General features: G+C 34.3%; 1 protein-coding gene across 5 annotated transcripts; it reads right to left on the bottom strand.

The window, feature by feature from the left end:
• Positions 1-23,527, bottom strand: LOC129947017 (proton channel OtopLc). 5 transcript variants are annotated; one of them, XM_056057415.1, is made up of 5 exons: positions 23,296-23,527; positions 2,533-3,072; positions 2,320-2,460; positions 2,043-2,260; positions 1-1,491 (listed from the first exon to the last, which is right to left on the bottom strand). In XM_056057415.1, the coding sequence occupies exons 1-5, from the start codon at positions 23,436-23,438 to the stop codon at positions 98-100; spliced, it is 2,436 nt and encodes an 811-aa protein (XP_055913390.1). In that variant the 5' UTR covers positions 23,439-23,527; the 3' UTR covers positions 1-97. The 5 variants fall into 5 exon arrangements, with proteins under 5 accessions (XP_055913390.1, XP_055913393.1, XP_055913391.1 ...); XM_056057418.1 differs by having other exon boundaries at positions 23,309-23,421; XM_056057416.1 differs by having other exon boundaries at positions 22,979-23,407.
• Between the last annotated feature and the right edge of the window lie 651 nt (positions 23,528-24,178).

Genomic DNA, 24,178 nt, shown 5'->3' with positions numbered 1-24,178 from the left:
TAGTATAGCTTAATTTACATAATTAACACAGGTAATTTATTAATGGATTGATTTTTATACATTTACAGTCGAACTTATTATATAAATAATTATAAACTTAATGGGACTTGGCTTTGTACGTTGTTTTCCATACTTCAAAAAGACATATCGTCGAATGGAATCTATAGAAGATTGCCAAAGGCATTGAGACATGTGTGATTATCGTCCAGCCCCAAACACCGAAAAAATCCAAATGCGTCTGCCGGAACATAGCTCGTCCTTTGATGAGAGTATTTATAAACCAAATGGCCATGTTTGCCACCAACAAATAAGTGATCACTTCACGACCAGGTTTCTGACGCTGCTGTTTCGATCCCTTGCATCGTCGATGAACTGTGTGAATGATAAACATAGTTTGCAATGACGTTTGGAAGAGGTTGCATATTTCGGCAACGATGCCCTCCACACGATCGGGAACTGTGTCCCATTTGGAGAAATAACTGCCCATCATACTGAACATCCCGTAGAGATAAACACCAGTTTGGGCGACAATAAGTAGCGTCAGGTCCAACTTCATCGAGTGATGATGACCATCACTGGCCACATACTTTAGATCTCTCATCAGGAAGATCCCTGTTATGATGGCTACAGCTGAAATGGCGTAAATGCAAGTTTCCCATAGAGTCACTTCCTTCGTGGCGATGAGTTCATATCCAGGTTGGGTGTATAGGACAAAGTACATGATGATGGAGATGATCGTCATAACGATCACCAAAATTCCCACAAAGAGTCCCTTATGCGACTGTGAACAGTCTATGGAAAACTGGTGTTGTGAGCTCTGTCTTTCGGTTGTGGGCATGATTGAATCCTTCCTTGTCTTTGCTATATCCGGAATAGATCTGACAGTTTTCCACATTTCGTATAATATCACAGCACAGATGAGCGAATATTCAATGGTACATGGGAAGAGAAAAGGTGAAACCTCCTGCACTAAGGCACCCATTATATTTGTTCTCGAACAACCGGTTCTTTGTGTGGTAGAAGTTGTCGATGTCAAATTTGCAGTTCCAACAACTGTCAAATTATTGACCATTTCATGTGGAGCATTATTTTGAAGCACTTTTCCATTGTGATCGTGTTCATGACTTGCAACATGGAAAATTTCATGTTTTGTCTCTTCAACTAGCACATACAACCATTCGCAGAGATTTGTGGCAACCATGTGCATAAGGCCAAAACGACAAATGACTTTGTGACGTGCCATATCAAGGTATGTTGTATTAAGGAATATAAACTGGACTTGAATAATACATAGGGATATTCGAGCAATCGGTGTGATTGCCAAGAATGGATCCTGACATCCAGGACGACCGTTGAGCTCAAAGAATTGTCCCAGCTCAAGCCCAGAATAGACCATATTTCCGATTGCAAATGCAATTGCACCGATTCTCAGGTAAAAACTTCCAAAACGAACAGCTTTTCGCTTGAGGTGAATGTTGTTGTTTTTTTCATCTGTCAAAGAAAAAGAAAGATACAAAGTTATTTAAGTTATGATTTCTTTATTATTATTCCGAAAAGTTATGAATTTCCCTTAATTGACAGAAGAACTTAAGGGTGAGTATAAGAGGATTGAGACATAAGGAGCACAGAGAAAATGAAACGAAAAATTTTTAAGGCATAACTTAACTTTGACAGTCCATAACTTTACATCGTTTCTACTTTTTTGCAGTTTGTTTGTTTGTCTCATTTCCAGTTCTTTTGTAACGATCACGTACAAGAGCGAAATTAAGGAAAAACAGTGAGTATAGTCACAGTGTGAATACCACCCAAGAAAATCATATGATCAAACAAAATGGCTGCTTTCAATCTCAAAATCAAAGTAAGTCTATTTATGTCAAAGTGACAGTTGATCATGTTTTAATAAAACCGAACGAAACTTGACGAAAAGTTGGAATTCCTCATTGTCTTTTCTTGCGGTCTATAGGCATTTATTATGATTAAACTTAACTTCTTAATCTAATGACTCGATAACTTTATATTTTAAACATCTACTACCTACTTACGATAATCTTTTAGTACATTAAAGATTGCTCTATGTCTGAAAGCACAAATGTACAAGAAGAACACGAACAGTACACTCAAGCTATAAAGATAAACGTAGAATCCTTGATAAACATAGGTAGGAACTTGTTGAGATATAATTTCTGTAATTGGAAGGCAGACTCCAATAAGAACTAGAATCTTGCAATAAAGAGCTGATAAGGATGAGCTTATTGCATCACTGAAAGAGAAAAAATTATAAATATTATTGAATTTTTAATTTTTCACTTTTAAACTTACTCTCCAACTCGTCGATTTTTGAATTTGGAATTCTTAGCGAGTGCACTTTTTGGTCCCCTTTCACAGTCACCCATGCTTCCGTTGGGACCGCCATTGATGGACAAAATACTGCCACAATTATTTCGGTGTTCCTGCAGTAAGCTGAAATAATTTCAAGAAATACTTTATAAATTTCAAAACCATCTACAATTTTGAGGAAGTTTTTTGGTGTACCGCATTGTTTTTGGAGTTTTGTATGAATTATCACGTCTTCCCAAAATCAAAGAGGGTCGTCTTGTTGTGAGAATCTCTTGCAAGAGCAGCGAAGGTCTTCGTGAAACTGCCAGCTCTTGTACTGGCATACCAATGGAATAATTTGAGTCATTTCGACGCATATTCGAATGATGTGGAATTAGCATGTTATTGGGCACCGACGATAACGATGTATTATTTTGTTCAACTGTTTCAAGACTCTTATGTGATCTTGGTGCTGCTGCAGACGGTATGGGTAAAGGAGTTGCATTTGACATTATTGGAAAATTATGGAAGCCACAGTGATCACAAGGACTACGATTGAATTTTTGTTGCCCAGATGCAGAAGTTGTAGATTGCGTCTGTTGATTTATGGACTGATGATGGTCGTCGGAAGAGCTTACTGGTAAAGGGTTGGGAGTTCTAGGTCGGCTGGTATTTTGTAATATACCAACTGGTTGCTTTGAACCGGTGAGAGGTTGAATTTCAGAGATGTCAGCAGTGAGGCCTGATGGTAAATCACTGTACAGAAATAGTTTCAAAGTGAAATCATAGGATGAGTTCGAGGAACCTTTTTTTCATTTTTTAAATAAATTTTGTTAAGTCTTGTAACCTAAATTACTTATGGTATGATTTATGCTGGTTAATGTTGTCTAAGTCTTCATTTTAAATGAATAGCTATTAACATTTAAAATGAAGACTTCTATGGTCACGAAGAAAGAAAGTGCATATTTTTTCACTTTTAACACAAAGTGGGAAATACTGGCTTTCATAAAAACTGTCAAAAATAATATTCTAAGTGTCTTTAATTTGAAAAAAAATACGCCCTTTCACAAGAATTTACGTTTCAGTTCTTTTGGTTGTTATTTTTTTCCATTTTTGTGCAGTTTACAGACAACTTTAAAATACTGGTTATTACAGAATTTGATTAATGATTTGTAAATGGATGCGGAGTGATTTTGCTGATAATTTTATTATGATACAATTGTCAAAATTGACGTTTGATTCCCTACACAGAATATTCATTGGATTCTGTAATAAATTTGATTAATTTTTGTTGTTGATATTTGAAGAATTGTTGTGGAAACCGAAAGATTTCGTCATCTGATATTTGATGGAGAGATTGCATTTGAAGAAGTAGAATACGATGTTCATAAGGAGGCAGATCATAAGGATCTTCCCAAGGAAGTCCTTTTAGGGCAAAGCGAACGAAATTATGTTGAATTGATTCAATACGTTTTCTATGAATTTCGTAATAGAGAGTCCATACCTGCGAGGCATATTCAAGATGAGGACGAACATGGCAATTATACAAAGAAAGAGTAACATAGGGATCATTGAACTCCTTTGTCCAGCGTTTTATAAAACCAAGCATAGAACTTGTCTTATTAACAATAAAATTAATGTGATGTGTAAACTCTTAGTTGGAACAGAAATGTACACCTATAAATCTTTAAATGTGGAAGGTTCAGAATGACAATTTCTAAATTTTACCTCGTAGGATCTGTTTTCAAGGTATGACTAATCCAAGCTAAGAAAAATGGTGGAAAACCAAGAGCCTTAAGTTTAAATAAAATAATTCCGCGGCTAAGTTGGTCAAAAGCTTTAGAAAAGTCAGTGTATACACAGTCAACTTCATAACCTTGTTCTAAAGCGTTTGAACATATGTTTGAGAATGATATTTTTACTAAAATATGCTACGCTTTTACAAACAACTTGTTCAAATACTTAAGGAATGCAAGAAAGCTTTGCAATGGGCCTGTAGTTGCTTCTATCCGACTTGTTACCTTTCTTGAAAATTGGTGTTAGAAATGACTTCTTCCATATACTGGGAAATTTGCCTGTTTTTATAGAAAGTTTGAATAAAAACGTAAGGGGTTCAACTAAAGCAATACTACACTTTTTTAGTACTATCGGGGGAATACCATCAGGACCGGCTGAGCAGTCATCATTCAACGCAGATAGAAGATCAAGGACCGTACTCTGTAGCACAGGTATGTGACTACAGCTAGTTTGCGAAAAGGTGTGAAGATTATGAAAATATACTTCATCAACTTTTTGAGGGCTATTAATAAATGACTCACGGAAATTCGTTGCGAAAGCGTTACAGATATCAAAAGTTTTATCTAACGAAAGGTTCTTGTAAGTGAAGTTAACTGGAAAGCCATCTGTTTACAATTTTTTTTAGGATTCTCTTTGAAAGAGGTGCCCATATCAGTAACATAACAAGCATATACAAAATTAGAAGAGATTTAAATTGGTTAAAGAGTTCAACATAAACAGAGAAGTTGACTGGGTTTTGAGATACTTTTTCCATGCCTTATTTCTTTTGTTAAGCAGTAAACGGAATTCTTTCGTGGCTTAACTTTGTATTTCTTGATTTCTTTATCGGTACATTTTTTTCAAAACAATAACTACGGATCCTATATAAAGGTGGAAACTGCTTGGTCAATGTTAGAAAATGATAGCAATTCCAGAAATGGTTAAATCTTCAGACAACTGCTGGAAATTGGCTCTTCTGAAATCACAATGATAAAAGCAATCAAAAGAATTACTGTGATTAGTAAGGTGATTACTTAAGTCAAAAAAATGTCCAAAGGGGGGTGATATTTGTCAATATTAGTAATTCCTGATCTAGATTCTAAAAAGACTAAATCGAGAATTCGATTTTTTGAGTTTTTAATACAGCTTGTTTGCTGTAAGTCAGTAAGAAGGACTTTATCGAGAAGAGATAGTTCCATTTGTGAAGAAGAAGGAGTGGCTTTTAGGCAGGATTCGTCTTCGGATGGAATCCAGTCAATGTGTGGTAAATTAAAATCACCTAGAAGTAAAATATTGGTGTCAGAGCTGGACAAATTTATAAGATAGTCTAATGCCTAGGAGAGATCGTTATAAACAGACTCCAAACTTTTTGGAGGAATGTAAACATTTAAAATAAAAAAAGTCTTAGTCTATACCATTATCTTTACACATACCAGTTCAATTAATAATACAAATGGAAAAGATACAGAAGAAGAAAAATATGTATTTTTTACCGCTATGAGAACACCTCCACCTAAATCCTTTGAATTACCAACATGACGATCGTTTCTGTAAGCTTCGAACTTTGGCTAAAAAGTTCTGTTTCGGAAAAGCTTGAATTAAGCCACGTTTCTGTCAAAACGAGTACGTCGTGTGGAAATGATTGGGAGTTAAGAAAAATGTCAGTAGTCTTGCTACGAAGTCCGCTTACGTTTTGGTAGAAGAGCGCAAGCCTGTTAAGTTTTTTGATTGTTTTTTCAAAGAAACACTCTGTTTTTGACTTTGAGTAAATTCTTTGACTAAAGTCTCTGTGGGCCATATATTGGGGTTGCAAATAGAATCAAAGTAAGTGGGATTCGTTATTAGTTTAAAAGAGGAAACAAAGCTTTTTGGTTTACTGATCTTAGTACACCTGATAGATGAGCTGGAAGGTATGCTCTTGGTAGATACTAAGTGGGAAGTTATATCTTCTGGCGTAGTAACTGGGTCCAGACGAGATATACAAATTATTTTTGGTTTCGAGACAGCTTTGATAGGGATGACGTTGTTTATTACAGTTCCTGTAACGGTGTCACTATTGGAAGCTAAATCTAAAACAACAATTTAAGGTATATTGGGAGTTCCGGTGGGATCTGTAGGTATTGGGGTGATGTTGACACTTGTTCTTTTTGATGGTGGGGTAGAATTTCTAGCAAGTTCAGAGTTTTCTCGGCTTCCTTTCTTAGACTTTTTCTTTTGTTTCTCAGGTACACTTTCTGCGTTATTAACACCAGAACCTGATTGCGCGAGAAAATCTTCACATGTAGAAGAGAAAGTAGTGGGAATAGGCTGTGCCAAATCATTAGTCGAAGTAGAACTATCGACCATGATGTTGGTGTCAGAGTATGCATTTAATTTGCAAACTGCAGTGTTGAAAGACTTCAGTAGCTCTTCAAAATCTTTAGAAAGTTTTAAAATGTCAGCCTTAAAAGAAGACATTTTAAAAGCTAGTTGAGATACAGAGAGCTTACGGCAGTCGTGACAGTACCAGTAAGCAAATTTCGAATTGGCTATTGGTTGAACCAACGCATTTTGCAATGTAAAGATTACCACAGGGTCCGAAACTGGCAAATAGAGGATTATTATTAGCACCTTCTTGGCAGTTTTTATTGTAGTAAATCATTAGACAAAAATATAATCAAACAAAGAAGGTGGAATCAATTAAGTCAAACAAAGAAAGTAGGGGAAAATCAAAAATGAAATAATTGAAAACAAAAAGCACTCACACATGGACAAGGGAACACTTTGGAAAAATCAAAAATACTGAACACCTTACCGGGGAGAACTTTAGTTTTAAACAAAAATTACAAAATTCAAGAAAATTGAAATTGATTAAAATGCTATTATAAAACAATATTTGATAAAGTTATTGAATAAAAACAAAATAAAGTTCACTTATTCAGTGAAATTTAACATCACTACAAATATCTAAACACGATTTATATAAGAAAAAAAAGGAAAAGATAGAGCCTATAAAAACACGACTAATAATAAGAACCAGTGCAGCCAGTGCAAGAAATTTTTCTGACTATATTCCATTAAATGATGTTTCCTTTAGTTTTAAATAAATCTATTTTGAATAACATTTTATTAAAAAAGATGGTAAAATAGTTTTTAAAATGATCTGCTACAAAAATTTGTCAATTTTTCCCATTTAAAATCGTTATTGAAAACTACAAGTATTGTTGAATGTTACGTTTTTGTTTTCGTTTTAGTAATTTTTGCCAGGAATGCATTGTTTTGAATCAGTAGGATATGTTATTGTTCCAATATTTAATTTGTTTACTAATTTTTTTTTTCAAACTTTTAGTGTTGACCAAAAATAAATGGTATTTATTTTTGAGAACTTGGTAATAAACAAAATCATAAACTCTGTACGTACTTTGATTCTTCAAACGATACTTTATCATTCATTTTTCAAAAAACTCTGAAGTTTATCCACGAAAATAAATTAAATTCATTTTAAAATTAAAAAAACGTATTTTCCGGAAGACACTCTTTTTAACCAATCTAAAGTTTATTGAAAACTGACAATGACAATGAACTTATACTACGGACAAACATCAAAAGCATTTTGCGAAGAATTTGGTTCGCTAACTAAATTTTAGATGGATGACTTTTTTATCATTTTGAGTTTTGATTGATTTAACTTTTTATAAAATAAAGCCAGCAAAAAAAATCATTTAACCAATATTTAGATATGGGAATTGTTAAAAAACAAACAAATATTATGAATGAATTAATTACTTTTTTAAATTGTATATCTTAAAAATTTAATATTAATATCGAATTTTATAATCCCTTCTTTTAAATACATTCATTTATTCTATGCTATCAAATAAACAAAACCATTTGAAAAGCAAACATTAAATACGTGAATATTTAAAAACTTTCGATCACAGACGATAATTTTGCTATCCATCACATAGACAATTTTTTTTGAATAATAAAAGTAATCTAAATGGTTTTCTACATTTAGGGTAAAATATTATTATTATTATTATTATAAATTCTTTATCTGACCAAAACTCGAAATACATTTGAAAAATTATATAAGAACATTAGCATTGCAAAAAATATATTTGCCGTCTGCCTGAAAATTGAAATTTATCAAGAATAAAAAAAAAGAAAGTTTAGGATTACAGTAAGTTTATAAATAGATTATGTAGACAATTGAATAAATAAATTGAATTTAAATAATATCTAAGTTTATAATATGTTTTCCTCATTACATCTTAGATAATGATACATAAATATACATATATTTAAAAATTTAAAATTACTCTTAAAAACTGTTTCGGTAATCTAAGGCATGATCAATAAAATTGTAAAGGTCTTTCCAACCCACTCTCCGTTTAAAATTTGTTTCGCTTCCTGGTGATTTAGAAAGCTTTTTGAAAATAAAGTCTTCGGAGTTCTTGTAGAATTGGACAAACGGCTAAAAAGTGGTTGACATCTTCGATTTCATTTCGATTGCAGAGGTTACACCTGGAATTATCATTTCTGTGAGGTTTGTAATTCAGATTTAGCCTCTCAGTTCTTGCTTTAAACAAAGTACCTATTTGATTTGCAGAAAGATTACTATTAAAATAATTGTTTACAAACAAAGTGTGATTGAGCTGCTTATAGACCAATCTGCTTGGAGAGGTTCGAGCCCTATTCAAGAACTTGAGATACAATGAATCATCAACCAACGCAATACATTCATAAAACCTAACTTTCCAATTATCAAGAGAAGTTGTACCAAGGTTTAGATTAAAGCCGTGCGCATTTGCTATTTCATACCATTCTTTAAACGGCGATAAATTCCTTCGGAATGCGAAATCCATCATTTGCTTATGAAGATTTTCATTTGACCTTTGCATTACTTTTATTATGTTATCGGCATTAAATTTAAGATTTTTTAGAAAAATCGGAGGGATCCCTGATTCCACGTGTAAAGTTTGGAAGTTTAAATATTCGTTTAAAAAAGAAGAGTTGCACTGTCTCAAATTCATCAAAATCTTGGTAACCAAAAACTTGACTGGCATAGCATAAGCATGAGTTTATAGTAGCTTCAAAAACTCTAAATTTAGCTGAGATGTCTATGTAAGTATTGCAGAAGATTTTGTTCCATATAAGGTTTATTGCAGTTTTTGCCGATAAGCATTTTTCCTTAACATGGGGCCTGAAATCTAGATTGCTACAAAATAGAACACCTAAATACTTAAATTGGTTAACCACCTCTATAGGTTCACGATCCAATGACCATGCTTCTAGCGGGTTTCTCCTTCGACGGGTGCTTTCAAAAATCATAATTTTTGATTTTAAGGTGTTTATATTCAGGTCCCATTTATCACAAAAGTTTTTAAGTCTATCAATTTGTAACAAGGTCGTCCACATAAAGTAGTACATTAATAAGTATATTTCCAAACCTAACACCCCCAGGAAAATCACGGGAGACATCGTCAATGAAAAGGGCGAACATAATCGGACTTAAGGGGCAACCTTGGGGCACACCGCAATCAGTGTTAAAGAAGCTGGATATGGAACTCCCATTTGACACAGTAGCGCAAGTATTTGTGAGGAGCAGTTTATAGAGTCTTAAAAATTTCGTCGATATACCAAAATTTGATAATTTATAAATTAGTGAATTCCGGTTGATAGTATCAAATGCTGCCCTAAAATCAATGAAAAAGACATAAAGTTTTTGTTTGTTATCGATGAAACGTCTTGCTATATTGGAGAGTGCGAAGATTTGATCCACAGTTGAAAGACAAGAGCGAAAACCAGCTTGGAAAGTGCTGAGCAAGTTGTTTCCTTCTACCCACCTCATAAGCCTGCAGTATAGAATTTGGGTAAATATTTTTCTCAAACAAGGAAGAATCGAAATGCCTATATAGTTTGCTGGTTAGCTAGGATCTCCTTTTTTAAAAATTGGACAAATTTGTGACATTAAAAATGACTGAGGTATTTCTTCTTTTTCAAGAAGCTTATTAAAAAAATCAAGAAGAAGATTTAGGAAAGACGGGGATGAGTTTTTATAAAATTCAGCTGGAATTGTTGTTTTTCATGTTTTTAAGGGTTGCTTGCAATTCATTTATTGTAATAGGGTGGTCTAGGTCTGAAATAGTGATTGAGGGTGAAGCATATTGAAATAGTTGTGAGTTTGTTGAGGCGTTAAGAAATTCCTTGAAATGGTTTGCTAGTAACTCTACATTTATTGTAGTTGCTGAAACATTTTTAACGCGACCTAACAATCTCAATTTATACCAAAATGATTTTGAGTTTTTGATAAACCTACTGCTAAACCAGCCATAAAAGTTTTTTGTTTATTTTTGCATACTTGCTTATACATTTTATTTGCATCTAGGTAGAGCGATTTAAAGAAATTAGACTTTGTTTTCCTAAAAATTTTAAGCATTGCAAAGGATTTTTTTCTTAGTTTTATACATTTTATATATTTTAGGAATGGTTCGCTCACCGTAGAATCGACGTTTTGAAATTTCATAAATGTCACTATTGGAAGGTGGGCTGAATAGCTTGCGGTTTGTACCTCAGAATCCTCTATAACAGTTAGCCAATCGCCTCTAGCCAAACAGTGATCTATCATAGAACAACCCTGACCAGAAATAAATGTTAATTCACCTCTGCTATCTCTTTCAGAAATTCCATTTACAACCATTAGACTGAAGTCCTCCACCAACTCCATTAAACGCCTGCCACAACTATTTACAATTACGTCCGAAGACCTTTTCAAACTATCAAACGCGTGCGCGGTGTTGTTCATCAGAGAAGCTGGATTTTGAAATTCACCGATTCTAGCATTTAAATCGCCTAATATTAAAACATTCCTCAAATCAATTTCACTTAAAAAGGAAAGCAGTTCATTAAAATCGTTATATCAATTAGTACAATTTAAATAGGTTGGAAGAGTGTAATATTGTTCATGCCTGTGCTTTAACATTATAACCGTCTTTTTCCATACAGATTTAATACTAACACAGCTTTTTAAATTTTTAGAAATTCACCGTCTATTCAGCGATACCTTTCGCACTGGTACATTTCCTGACTCGTTTAAAAGATCAATAATATTGCCTCTTTTTAAGAAATGAAATCCCAAAGATGTATCCAACTACCGTGGTCTGTCTTTTATGGACACTATATATAAGCTGTTCACAACTGTTCTTCTGAATAGGCTAAGCAAATGGGTCAAAGCAAATCATATTTTAAACGAATTCCAAGCTGCATAAAGAGAAAACTACTTAACCACGGACCAAATCTTCAAGCTCTCCTGCCTTATAAGCCTTCAGCTTAACCGGAAAAATAAACTGTATGCATTTTTCATAGATTTGAAAGCTGCGTTCGACAATATTAACAGAAACGCATTGTTCTACAAACTGACACAGCTAGGTATATCTACAAAAATGGTATTGATTCTTAATGCACTCTATACCAACAAGACTGCTACAGTATGGAACGGCACTCATATCAGTAACTTCTTCCCTATTAATCAAGGTGTGAAACAAGGTTGTGTTCTAAGCGCTCTGCTATTTATCTTGTTCTTAAACGACCTTGATTCTGATTTGCCGTGTGGAGTTACTTTGGAAGGAGTATCGGTAAAATCTTTACTTTACGCAGACGACAAAGTGCTACCCTCAGATGATCCTGCTTCCTTACAGATAATGATAAACGGCTTTGCAAATTATTGTTCCAAATGGCAGCTGCATGTGAACCTAAGAAAATCAGAAATAGTTATTTTTCGAAATGGTGGACGTCGAGCAGCTGAAGAAAGCAGCTGGAGTACAACGACACCGAGATCAAAATATCTAACAATTTCAAGTACCTAGGAGTAAATCTCACATACAATATGTCGTGGACGGATCATCTTACGAAAAGGCTAGTAATATCTTAGAACTCAATTTATGCTACTTGGTCAAACTTTATCAAATAATATAGGAACATACAACACTCAGATAAATTCAAAATATACGAAGCTGCTTCAAAGTCTATAATGAATTACTGTGCCCAAGTTTGGGGATATTCAGAGAATGACGAAGTTCAAAAGTTGCAAAGGTTTTTCATTAAAAGATGCTTCTCCCTTTCTAATAACACGCCAAACTATGTTCTCAACATTAAAACTGGTTTAAGAAAAGCTTAAATTACGACACTAAAACTATACTTTAAATACATCCAAAGGGTAAGCACGGTCCCTGAAAACAGACTGCCAAAAAGACTTATGGATATCATCGTGAGAAAAAAGAAAAAAGAGAAAAGAAAAAGGACGAGAGCTGCTCGTGACCTCTATGAGCAGAAGAGGCGAGAGGAACGCCGACTTCTCAGAAGGAAAATGAGAGGGCATGAGAAGCGTGCGGTCGAAGATGTTGAGAGGTATAAAAGCAGGAATGAGGTTCGAAAGTTTTATGTACAGGTGAAACGAAATTCACAGGTACATAAACCTAGAACCGAAGGCTGCAAAGACGAAAGTGGAAACATGATAGTGGAACCGCAGTCAACGCTGAGGAAATGGCAGGACCATTTCTGCAGACTGTATAACGGCGATGACGAACCGAATTCCGCTGTCAGGCAGGATGATAAATTCAACACAGACGACGAAAGCCAACAAACCCGTCCTCCTGACTTAGACGAAGTAAAGATTGCCATATCTAAACTGAAGTCTAATAAAGTCGCTGGAGCAGATGGCTTGAATGCCGAGCTCTTTAAAGCAGCTGGAGATTAGTTGGTTAGGAGCATGCACCAACTTATCTGTAAGATATGGTCGGAAGAAAGCATGCCTTATAAATAAAACCTCAGTATTGTTTGCCCGATCCTGAAAAAAGGAGACCCTCTAAACTGCACCAACTATAGAGGAATCTTCTCTGCCGTAATATGTGAACGTCTAAAGCCCATCGCCAACAACTTATTAGGTACTTATCAGTGTGGTTTTAGACCAGGAAAGTCCACAGTTGATCAAATATTCACATTACGGCAGATCCTGGAAAAAAACCCAAGAACACCAAATAGACACCCACCATCTTTTCATCGATTTCAAGGCCACATATGACAGCATCTACAGGGACGAGCTGTATAGAGCCATGTCTAGTTTTGGCATCCCTGCCAAACTCGTCCGTTTGTGCAGGATGACCATGGAGAATTCACGTTGTTCCATAAAGGTTGGAAACAACTTAACAGAACCTTTCGATGTCAAAAGAGGTTTTAGACAAGGTGATGCGCTGTCATGCAGAGTTCACACGTCAACACTAGAGGCACTATCTTTTAAAAGGCTGTCCAATTACAAGCATATGCTGATGACATTGACATAATCGGAAGAACTCAGCGTGATGTTAAAGGGGCTTTTGTGAGTATTGAGACAGAGGCGGAAAAAATTAGTTAAAACGTTAATGAGGGCAAAACAAAGTACATGCTTTCGTCACGAAAGGACACACAACACCGACGTCTTGGTCAAAACGTCACCATCGACATACGTAACTTTGAGGTAGTCAAGGACTTCGTTTAATTAGGCTCCGCTGTAAACGCAGAAAACAACACCAGCAGCGCTGAGATCAAACGCAGAATAACTCTTGCTAACCGCTGTTTCTATATAATGGCTGAATCACAAACACGCTTCACACATGACTGTAGCGCCACCTTAAGTAAGTAAGTAAGTTTTTTTTTAGGTTTTAATTTTTTATAAAAAAAATATCAACTCGAGTTTTTATCAAACGAATGTTGAAAACAATATTTTTAACAAAGTAAAATTAATATGAATCGAATATCTCAATTTTTCGAAAAGATATTTGAGTCGAAAACCAATGTTCTTACTAACTTTTAGTAATGTTTTTTTTTGGGGTTTTTATTTTTATTATACATAAAACAGTCGATTTGATTTCTCTCAAAATTTTACCAGATGTCAAAAACGTAATTCTTCGTTGTACAAAATTATTTTGGAGATAAAATCATATTTTGTTCGTAAAATATTCGAGGTGACAAATATTTTTGTTTTCATTATTGTTTATTATCACGTTACAATATATTTATTACATATATATTTTATTAAAGTCTCTAGTTCGTGAAATATTTAAGCTAAACCAAAATATTTTTACCTTTTTCTTAAATCACTATGTTAAAAAAAACCACCCACTCAATTTCTTCTTTCTTGATCTTACTGCATTATTATCTTGATAACAAAATATATTTGAAGCCAATATCTCTACTGGTTCTTGAGAAGCTAGGAACGATGAAAAAACTTTGCGAACATACGGACGTTCTTCTATTTCGACTCTAGGGATCTTGAAACGTCGAGAAATGTCAAAACACTATATTTAAGTTTTTCAATATCTCAAAATTTGACTTATAATAATGTTTTAAAAGTTCAAAACCAAAGAACCCAACCTCAACATACAACAATATTTTTTAAATCATTTTTGTGATCAAATTGAACAAATTAACATATTTTTCACTTGACCAATACTTTAAATAAACCGCAAGACAATAAAAGGCATGATAACGTTATGGCCAGACAAATGAGAGTGAGATAACAAATTCGTCAGATAAGAAATAACAAATCGGTATAAATTAATTTGCAAACAAAGTCACAAATTGTCTTCTAGATCGTATTTTCTGATATAAGAAATCACGAGAAATGGTTTACTTATCATTCAAAGCCTAATAGAACATTTTCAAAACAAAAGATTTTCAAAACATTACGTGTACCTTCATTCTTTTAAGGTTATTGAATGTTAGTTTAGTGCTTCTAAAAATTTGTGATTTAAATACCCTTAATTGTAATTCAAATACCCCTAAATTATCGAAGAAGTCACTTTTATTCATAAATATGAGCAAAATGAATTTATCAAATAAAAGATATCAAATGGATGTAGATAAATTTCTAGCAAATGAAATAAGTTGAATGTTAAATATGATTTAGCAGTTGTTTTAAATTTAATAAATAAATATTATTTACAATGCCGACAAATTATTTGTATTAGATGAAATTCGATTGCAATCACTAACTTTTGCGTTCACTTAGACAGAGGTATCAATTGGGACTGAATTGATCAAAGAAAGTTGTGTTTAAAATAGTTTTTTGTTATTAATTTGCATTACAAATGTATCTTCCTACACAAAAGATTGATTTTTGTATCTCAAATGCAACTCTCGCAAAAAGTCTAACAGCTTTTGAATAATTCTAAAATAGTTAATTTTAATAAAATCACTTAGATTTATTTGTTCTAGTTCACAAAATGTAATACAAATTATAACGACTGTTTTTTTTTTAAACAATTAACTTATCCACATAGTTCCCTAATTCAAAAGTTACACAAATAGAATGATATTCCAAAAATATAAAGCGTTAAGTAGAGTTTTCATTTAAGGACCCATTTAAATTAAGAACTGATTAATTTATAAATAACTCATGGTATGAATGTTATTCTACAACCAAGTCACACTTTAAAATAATGTTATTGACACTATTGACAATCGGTAATAAATGTAAGGTTTTAATTAAAATTACAATATTTGTTATAATTACCCGAGTTTAAACAAGACTGTTATTTACTCTGTTATTTAAGCAACTGAAAACTCTTTACTAAAATACTTCATTAATGATTTCCAAAAACAATACAAAACTTTCTTAACAATAAAAGAATAAGAATAAACAAAATGATATGAATGATGGTTGTCAGCTACGTTTTGATTGATTTCTACTTAATTAAATACAAATTGAATGGGCGCCCATAAGTTATCAGTTTATAAATAAATAAAAAAGAACAAAAATATTTTTTATTACATAAATAAATTAAATATAAAGCTTGTTACAAGAATAAATATTTACATCAAGAAATGTATCAATATTTTTAAAGTTATTTGAAGATAATAAATGAAAGAAAAGTTGTATTTGGTTTTGAGACGAAAAACGAAAACGAAGTAACTAGACTTTGCTTGAATGGAATCAACGGTGGCGTCTACATTTCCAGTAAGCTTGAACTACTTAGTGAACACCATATGGGGCTTCTTCAACATATTCGGAGCCCAGACCTGTAAGGAAAGGGCAAACGAAATAAGGACAACGAACTTCGGATCTGTACTTGGAATATTAGGTCCCTTAACAGTAAACTGCTGCAAGGCAGATATTACCGCCATCAAAGAAATGCGATAGGATGGACCGGACAAACGCAAACTTAAAAGACTGCGATGTATACTACGCGACTGCTACCGAGGACAAATAAAGCGTCTATTTGGGTGTGGATTTGTTGTTGGAACTAGACTAAGGCAAAAAGTCTTGATTTTCAGCAGTGTGAGCGAGCGCATCTTGACAATCCGCATCAAGACTAAATTCGCCAACATGCGCGCATGCCCCAACAGAGGAGAAAGATGAAGACACCAAAGACATATTCTTCTATGACATTAAAATTGTCTTAGCAGATTTTAATGCCAAGCTAGGAAGAGAAGACATCTTTGGTGGCATAATCGGCAGATACAACCTGCACGACACCACCTCCGACAACGGATTCAGGCTGATCGCTTTTGCTGCGGGGCGAGACGTTCTGGTAGCTAGTACGCAGTTCACACATCTCAATATAAACAAGGGGACATGGAAATCTTCTGATCAACCAACCGTCACCAGATTGACCACTTTGCGATCGACGCACGACACTTCTCCAGTATACAGGATATCCGAACATTCCGAGAGGCCAACATTGACTCGGACCACTACCTCGTTGTAGCCAAGGTATGGCTACGGATATCCCGATCCAAGCCAAAACAAGGAAGAACTGTGAGAAGATTCGACGTTAGACGGCTACAATTGCAAGAGACTGCCATGTCCTTTTCCGATCGAGTCTCTAATAACCTCTTAAGGAGTCCTATGCTTCCCGCATTAAGCATTGAAAACCAGTGGCAACATTGCCTTGCAGCCATCAGAGATGCCGCCTCTGAAGTGCTAGGTTTCACACGGCCACCACAGCGAAACGCCTGGTTTGACGACGAATGCCGGCAAGCGCACGCAGCGAAACAAGAGGCAAACAAAACGGCGCTGCACAAAAGGACTAGAGCTGCTCGCGAGCTCTACGAGCAGAAGAGAAGAGAGGAACACCGGTTTCTTAGATGGAAAAAAAGAGGGCATTAGAAGCGCGCGATCGAGGAGATAGAGGGATTTCACAACAGGAATGAGGTTCGTAAATTTTACCAAAAGGTAAAAAGAACCTCCCAAGGGTACCAGCCACGAAGCGGAGCCTGTAAAAACGATCAGGGGAACATCGTTATAGAACTGCAGTCGATGTTGAGAATATGGAAAGACCACTTCTCCAAATTATATAACGGCGACGGCGAACCAAATTCCGCTCTAAGGGAGATATAACAACTCAACCTAGGCGACGCAGATCAACAATTTCGCCTACTGGACCTCGACGAAGTGAAGTTAGCTACATCTTAACTCAAGTCAAACAAAGCTGCTGGGGCTGACGGCATCACTGCCGAACTATTCAAAGTAGCAGGCGATGACTTGGTAGGGAGCATGCACCCTCATCTGCATGCCCGATGACTGGAGTCTCAGCATAGTGTGCCCGATACATAAGAAAGGAGACCCTCTTCACTGCGCCAACTACAGAGGCGTCAGTCTACTTAACATTAATATATAGATCCTCTCTGCCGTAATATATGAACGTCTGAAGCCGTTCGTCAACAACCTGATAGGTCCTTATCAGTGTGGCTTCAGACCAGGGAAGTCCACTATCGACCAAATATTCACACTACGCCAGATCTTGGAAAAAACCCAGGAACTTCAAATTAATACAAACCACCTCTTTATCGATTTTAAAGCCGCGTATAACAGCATCTATAGGGAAGAGCTTTACCGAGCAATGTCTAGTTTTGGCATCCCTGTCAAACCTATCCGTTTGTGCAGAATGACGATGGAGAATGCACGCTGCTTTATCAAGGTCGGAAAAGATCTCACTGATGCATTTTATGTCAAAAAGGGTTTTAGACAAGGCGATGCACTGTCATTCCACTTGTTTAACATCGTTCTGGAAAGTATTGTGCAAAACTCAATCGTCAACACTAGAGGCACAATCTTCCAAAGGTCCATCCAATTACTCGGATACGCAGATGATATTGACATAATTGGAAGATCAAAGCGTAATGCCAGTGGAGTGTTTTTGAGCATTGTGACGGAAGCGAAGAAGATGGGTTTAGTGGTCAATGAGGGCAAGACTACTCGTAAGTATATGCAAAAAAGGACATTGAACAATGACGTCTTGGACAAAACGTCACCATGGAGAGCTATAACTTTGAGGTTGTTTAGGACTTTGTCTACCTAGGCACCTTTATTAACACAGACAACGACACCAGCGCTGAAATCAAACGAAGAAAAACTCTTGCAAATCGCTGCTTCTTTGGACTTAGAAGGCAATTGAGAAGTAAAGTCCTCTCTCGAGCATCTAAAATCACCATCTATAAGACACTCATCATCCCGGTTCTCATTTATGGCTCTGAGGCATGGACCCTGTCAAAGAAAGATGAGAGCGTCTTAGGATGCTTCGAGAGAAAAATTCTTCGGGTGATTTTTGGGCCCGTATGCATAGATGGAGAATGGAGGAGAAGATACAACGACGAGCTGTACGGGCTGTACAGCCACACTGACCTAGTTAGCAGAATTAAAGTCCAACGGCTTAGATGGCTAGGTCATGTAGAGCGGATGGACATCAACGCTCAAGCCCGGATGGTGTTCGAATCCAATCCCGAGGGACGGCGCAGTAGAGGAAGACAGCGACTCAGGTGGGAGAGGACCTCAATCAACTTGGCGTGCGAAACTGGAGACAGCTAGCTAGGGACCGAGTTGGCTGGAGACGCTTGTCGGTTGAGGCCCAGGTCCGCCCCGGACTGTAAAGCCACCTTAAGTAAAGTAAGTAAGTAACGATGCATCCAAGTTTGATACATTTAACCAAGAATGAACCTACAATTTTAGAACCTTTAAGTTGTTTCACAAAATTGGAGTTTTGACGTTAAACGCACCCTAAAGCCAATGTACCTTAACATTAACTGGCAAAAATTCTAGTGTTCTTTGATAAATGTTTATCAGTTTATATTTACATGTGCGTAGGTCCCTTAAAAAAATGTTGTACTTTATTAGCATCTTATAGGAAGTTATTGTAATTGGTCCGATTTGTCCCTAGAATGTAAATAAAAGGTTTTTACGTCTATAAGCAAGTTCCTTCAAGAACCAATGCAGATATCGACTTCAAATTTGAAATTTTCTTACAAAAAAATAAAAGTGTGAAGAAAATACTATAGAAAGTTGTCAAGAATTGATTTTGGAATACCTCGGAAAAATTAAAAATATTGTCTTCAAACTAGTTTTTTCTTAGAAGCATCGTTTTTATTGATTTTAAGATTTAAAATTTTAGAAAATAAAACAATAACTCTTTTCTTTATAAAAATAAAAATGTAAACAGAGGCTGGGATGCGACCCACACTGATAACTTTCAATCCCGTCTGTCGATTTTACTTGCTTAAAAGTTTGTCTATATGTAACCGTATCGATTTTTACCAAATTTGAGTACTATTTTTTGTAGATTTTATTTTTTATGAAAAAACGGACTGTTTTTTTATGAAACATTACTGGATATCGAAAACAATATTTTCTGTGAAATAAAATAAGTTTGAAGCCAATATTTTTAATTTTTGTAACGCTATTTGAGTCGAAAGTAAATTTTTACCAAGTTTTAGTATTGTTTTTTTTTAGAGTTTTATTTTTTGTAAGAAAACTGTCAATTCGATTTTTTTCAAAATTTGATTGAATGATGAAAACAATATTTTTTATAAGATAAAATTAATTTGAAGCCACTATTTCAAATTTTTGAAAAGATATTTGAGTCGAAAATCAATTTTTAACAACTTTTGTTAATTTTTGTTTGGTTTTTAATTTTTTGTACAGAAACCGTGAATTCGATTTTTTTCAAAATTTTACGGAATGTTAACAACAATATTTTTTGAAAGATAAAAGTAGTTTAAACCAATATCTACAATTTTTGAAAAGAAATTAGAGCCGAAAATCAATTTTTACCAACTTTTATGCATTTTTGTTTTAGGTTTTTAGTTTTTGTAAAAAAACTGTAAAAATTTGTCCTAATGCTGAAAACAGTATTTCTTATAAGTAAAAACCAGTTAGAAGCTATTGTATGAATTTTTTGAAAAGATATTTGAGTCGAAAATCAATTTTTACCAACTTTTAATAATTTTGTTTAGGTTTTTATTTTTTGTAAGAAAACTGTCAATTCGATTTTTTTTCAACATTTTTCAGAATGTTGAAAACAATATTTCTTATAAGTCAAAATTAGTTGGAAGCCATAATCTCCAATTTTTTGAAAAGATATTTGAGTCGAAAATCAATTTTTACCAACTTTAATTAATTTTTTTGTTTAGGTTTTTATTTTTTGTAAAAAAACTGTAAATTAGATTTTTCTCAAATTTTTTCCAAATGTTGAAAACACTATTTTTCATAAGAAAAATAAGTTTTAAGATAAAGGGTGATTTTTTTGAGGTTAGGATTTTCATGCATTAGTATTTGACAGGTTACGCGGGAGTTCAGACATGGTGTCAAAGAGAAAGATGCTCAGTATGCTTTGACATTTCATCATGAATAGACTTACTAACGAGCAACGCTTGCAAATCATTGAATTTTATTACCAAAATCAGTGTTCGGTTCGAAATGTGTTTCGCGCTTTACGTCCGATTTATGGTCTACATAATCGACCAAGTGAGCAAACAATTAATGCGATTGTGACCAAGTTTCGCACTCAGTTTACTTTATTGGACATTAAACCAACCACACGAATGCGTACAGTGCGTACAGAAGAGAATATTGCGTCTGTTTCTAAGAGTGTTACTGAAGACCGTGAAATGTCGATTCGTCGCCGTTCGCAGCAATTGGGTTTGTGTTATTCGACCACATGGAAGATTTTACGCAAAGATCTTAGTGTAAAACCGTATAAAATACAGCTCGTGCAAGAACTGAAGCCGAACGATCTGCCACAACGTCGAATTTTGGCAGAAAATCCGCTTTTTTATCGACAAATTTTGTTCAGCGATGAGGCTCATTTCTGGTTGAATGGCTACGTAAATAAGCAAAATTGCCGCATTTGGAGTGAAGAGCAACCAGAAGCCGTTCAAGAACTGCCCATGCATCCCGAAAAATGCACTTTTTGGTGTGGTTTGTACGCTGGTGGAATCATTGGACCGTATTTTTTCAAAGATGCTGTTGGACGCAACGTTACGGTGAATGGCGATCGCTATCGTTCAATGCTAACAAACTTTTTGTTGCCAAAAATGGAAGAACTGAACTTGGTTGACATGTGGTTTCAACAAGATGGCGCTACATGCCACACAGCTCGCGATTCTATAGCCATTTTGAGGGAAAACTTCGGAGAACAATTCATCTCAAGGAATGGACCGGTAAGTTGGCCACCAAGATCATGCGATTTGACGCCTTTAGACTATTTTTTGTGGGGCAACGTCAAGTCTAAAGTCTACACAAATAAGCCAGCAACTATTCCAGCTTTGGAAGACAACATTTCCGAAGAAATTCGGGCTATTCCGGCCGAAATGCTCGAAAAAGTTACCCAAAATTGGACTTTCGGAATGGACCACCTAAGACGCAGCCGCGGTCAACATTTAAATGAAATTATCTTCAAAAAGTAAATGTCATGGATAAATCTAACGTTTCAAATAAAGAATCGATGAGTTTTTACAAATTGTATGCGTTTTTTTTTTTTAAAAAGTTCTCAAGCTCTTAAAAAATCACCGTTTATAATCTAAAGATTTTGAAAAATATTTGAGTCGAAATTCAATTTTTACCAACTTTAAGTAATGTTTTTTTTATGTTTTTATTTTTTTAATAAAAAGAAAACAGTCAATTCGATTTTTCTCAAAATTTTAGCAGATGTTTAAAAAAAACGTTGAATGGATTTTTTTTCAAAAAATACACTTCTTTGATATCACGTTACAATATATTATATTAAATTTTATTTAAGTCCCTAGCGTTTTTGGTTCGTAAGATATTTAGAGTTAACCAATATTTTCACCTTTTTTCAAACTGCTATGGTAAAAAAACCACCCACGCAATTTTCTTGAGAGCCCTTTCTGCATCTTTTTGTCTTATTATCTGTATACAAAAATTTATTTGAAATCGATATCTCTTCTGGTTCTTGAGCTATGGACGACGAAAAAAACGTCGCGAACGTAAGTACACACGCACGCATACACATCTTTCTAAAAATCCTTTATTTGGACTCTAGGGACCTTGAGACGTCAAGAAATGTCAAAATTTTCAATTTGACAAATCGGACCCATTACAATAACTTCCTATGGGAAGTTAATAATCAATTTTTCTTAAAAGTTTACAAAAAAATACACCAACAAGTTAGTCAGTATGTTGTAAGGCTTAAGAATGCTCCTATTCTTGTTTCGATTCTAAAATCCTCCTTATGTAAGAGTGTACAATTATCATTTTCAAGGTGGCAGAAGGCTACTTGACGACTGGTGGAAAACTCCATCGTTTGTTTGTACAGAAGCAAATGTAGACTGAATTTTTTGTATTATCGAGTACTTTAAGACTTTGTAAGATGAAAGGACGTATTATTGTTTAATTATACGCATGATAAGATAAGATAAGTTATTTAAAACTTTTTTAAATTGTTGTATTGTATTTTTTCATTCAGGTACACAACACATATGTAGATGTATAATTATAGCACTATAACATAAATTAGCTGACCACCAATAACAAAAAAAAAGCGATAATTTATTTTAATTTTCTTAAAAAAATAATTGTTTAAAGCTTCTCTCTTGGCATGTTTTTTTTTTATTAACTTTAATACAATAAAGGCACCTTTCATTAGTGAAGCAAACATATATTTTCCGGACATCCATAATTTTAGAATTGAAAATGAAATTTTTAAAATTTCTGCAAAATCCGGAAGTTTATTTTTTTTGTTGAATTTCTTTTCTTAAAACACACAGCACAACACAAAACACAATAATTTTGTTTGGAGGTATTATTTAAATATTAATTTACTGATTGAACAGGTTTTTCTTTTTTTAATTGGACATTTTATTTTCTCTCTGTATTTTTTTATTTGATTGATTTAAGATTTAAACACTTATCAGATATCACACGGTACAGATCAATTCAGCAACTGAACGCACACTATAATTTTACCGTCGACATCTTTGTAGTGCACCCGATGTCCCTTTTTGTAGGAGAAACCCCCCGTTGTCGTTGTCGTTGCCGTCGCCGCCGCCGTCACTGAGGCCGCTGAGGAGTTATTATTTTGCGAATCGAGTGGCATAATAAATAATAAAAGTTATATAGCTATCTAATATTTACTACTTATAGCGGTGACAAGCAATCCGAAACTGATCACAATTGTTCAGATATCGAGTGAGATTAGCACATCTACTGTGTTCTGTAGGAGAGAATCTTAAGTTGAATTTTATCGTAGATATACAAAATATTTTATAAATATTTTTTTTTTATCATTATTATTTGCACTTAAATGCTAATTGAAAGTTACACCAGACAGACCGACATTATTGATTTGTATACGTTTAAAAATAGAAATAAAAATATGAATAAATTATACAAACGATAAATTTTATTGTTGATTTCTAATTTTTTGTATTTAAAAAAAAGACGAATATTGTTAAGGAAAACTTTTTTAAAAATGTTAGTGTTTAAAATTTTTAAAGTTTTCCAGTGATGAAGTTGAGCCTTTAATTCTTAAATATAACAAACATTTTTAAAAATGTGCTTATTTCTTTTGGTTATGGTTCTTATTCTTCTTTTATATTTTTATTTTTAATCCACTTTTACATATTTCCAAAACAGTGTAGCTTTGAGAAGTAGATTCACACCTTTAGATCTTAGGTAATTTGTAAGAAAGTTCTTCAATATAGCTTAAAAACTATTGACATGACAGTTGCACGAATGCCGCTAAATTACCTTTCAACGACGGGACCGATGCGACGAGTGCAGCAAGCGCAAAACATCAACGGCTCTTGTAACTATTGTTCTATTGATTTTTATTTG

Source organism: Eupeodes corollae, chromosome 2 (assembly GCF_945859685.1).
Source record: "Eupeodes corollae chromosome 2, idEupCoro1.1, whole genome shotgun sequence".
Lineage (NCBI taxonomy): Eukaryota > Metazoa > Arthropoda > Insecta > Diptera > Syrphidae > Eupeodes > Eupeodes corollae.
Note: the sequence above shows the minus strand (reverse complement) of the source record. Positions and strands in the feature narration are given on the sequence as shown.

Excerpts from the sequence above, each read along its gene's own strand:
- LOC129947017 (XM_056057415.1), bottom strand. The coding sequence starts at position 23,438 with ATGCCACTCGATTCGCAAAATAATAACTCCTCAGCGGCCTCAGTGACG. Across the intron at positions 2,461-2,532 it reads AAAACTCCAAAAACAATGCG|CTTACTGCAGGAACACCGAA; the intron begins GTACACCAAAAA and ends AAATTATTTCAG. Across the intron at positions 1,492-2,042 it reads TAATGTACTAAAAGATTATC|ATGAAAAAAACAACAACATT; the intron begins GTAAGTAGGTAG and ends TTTCTTTGACAG.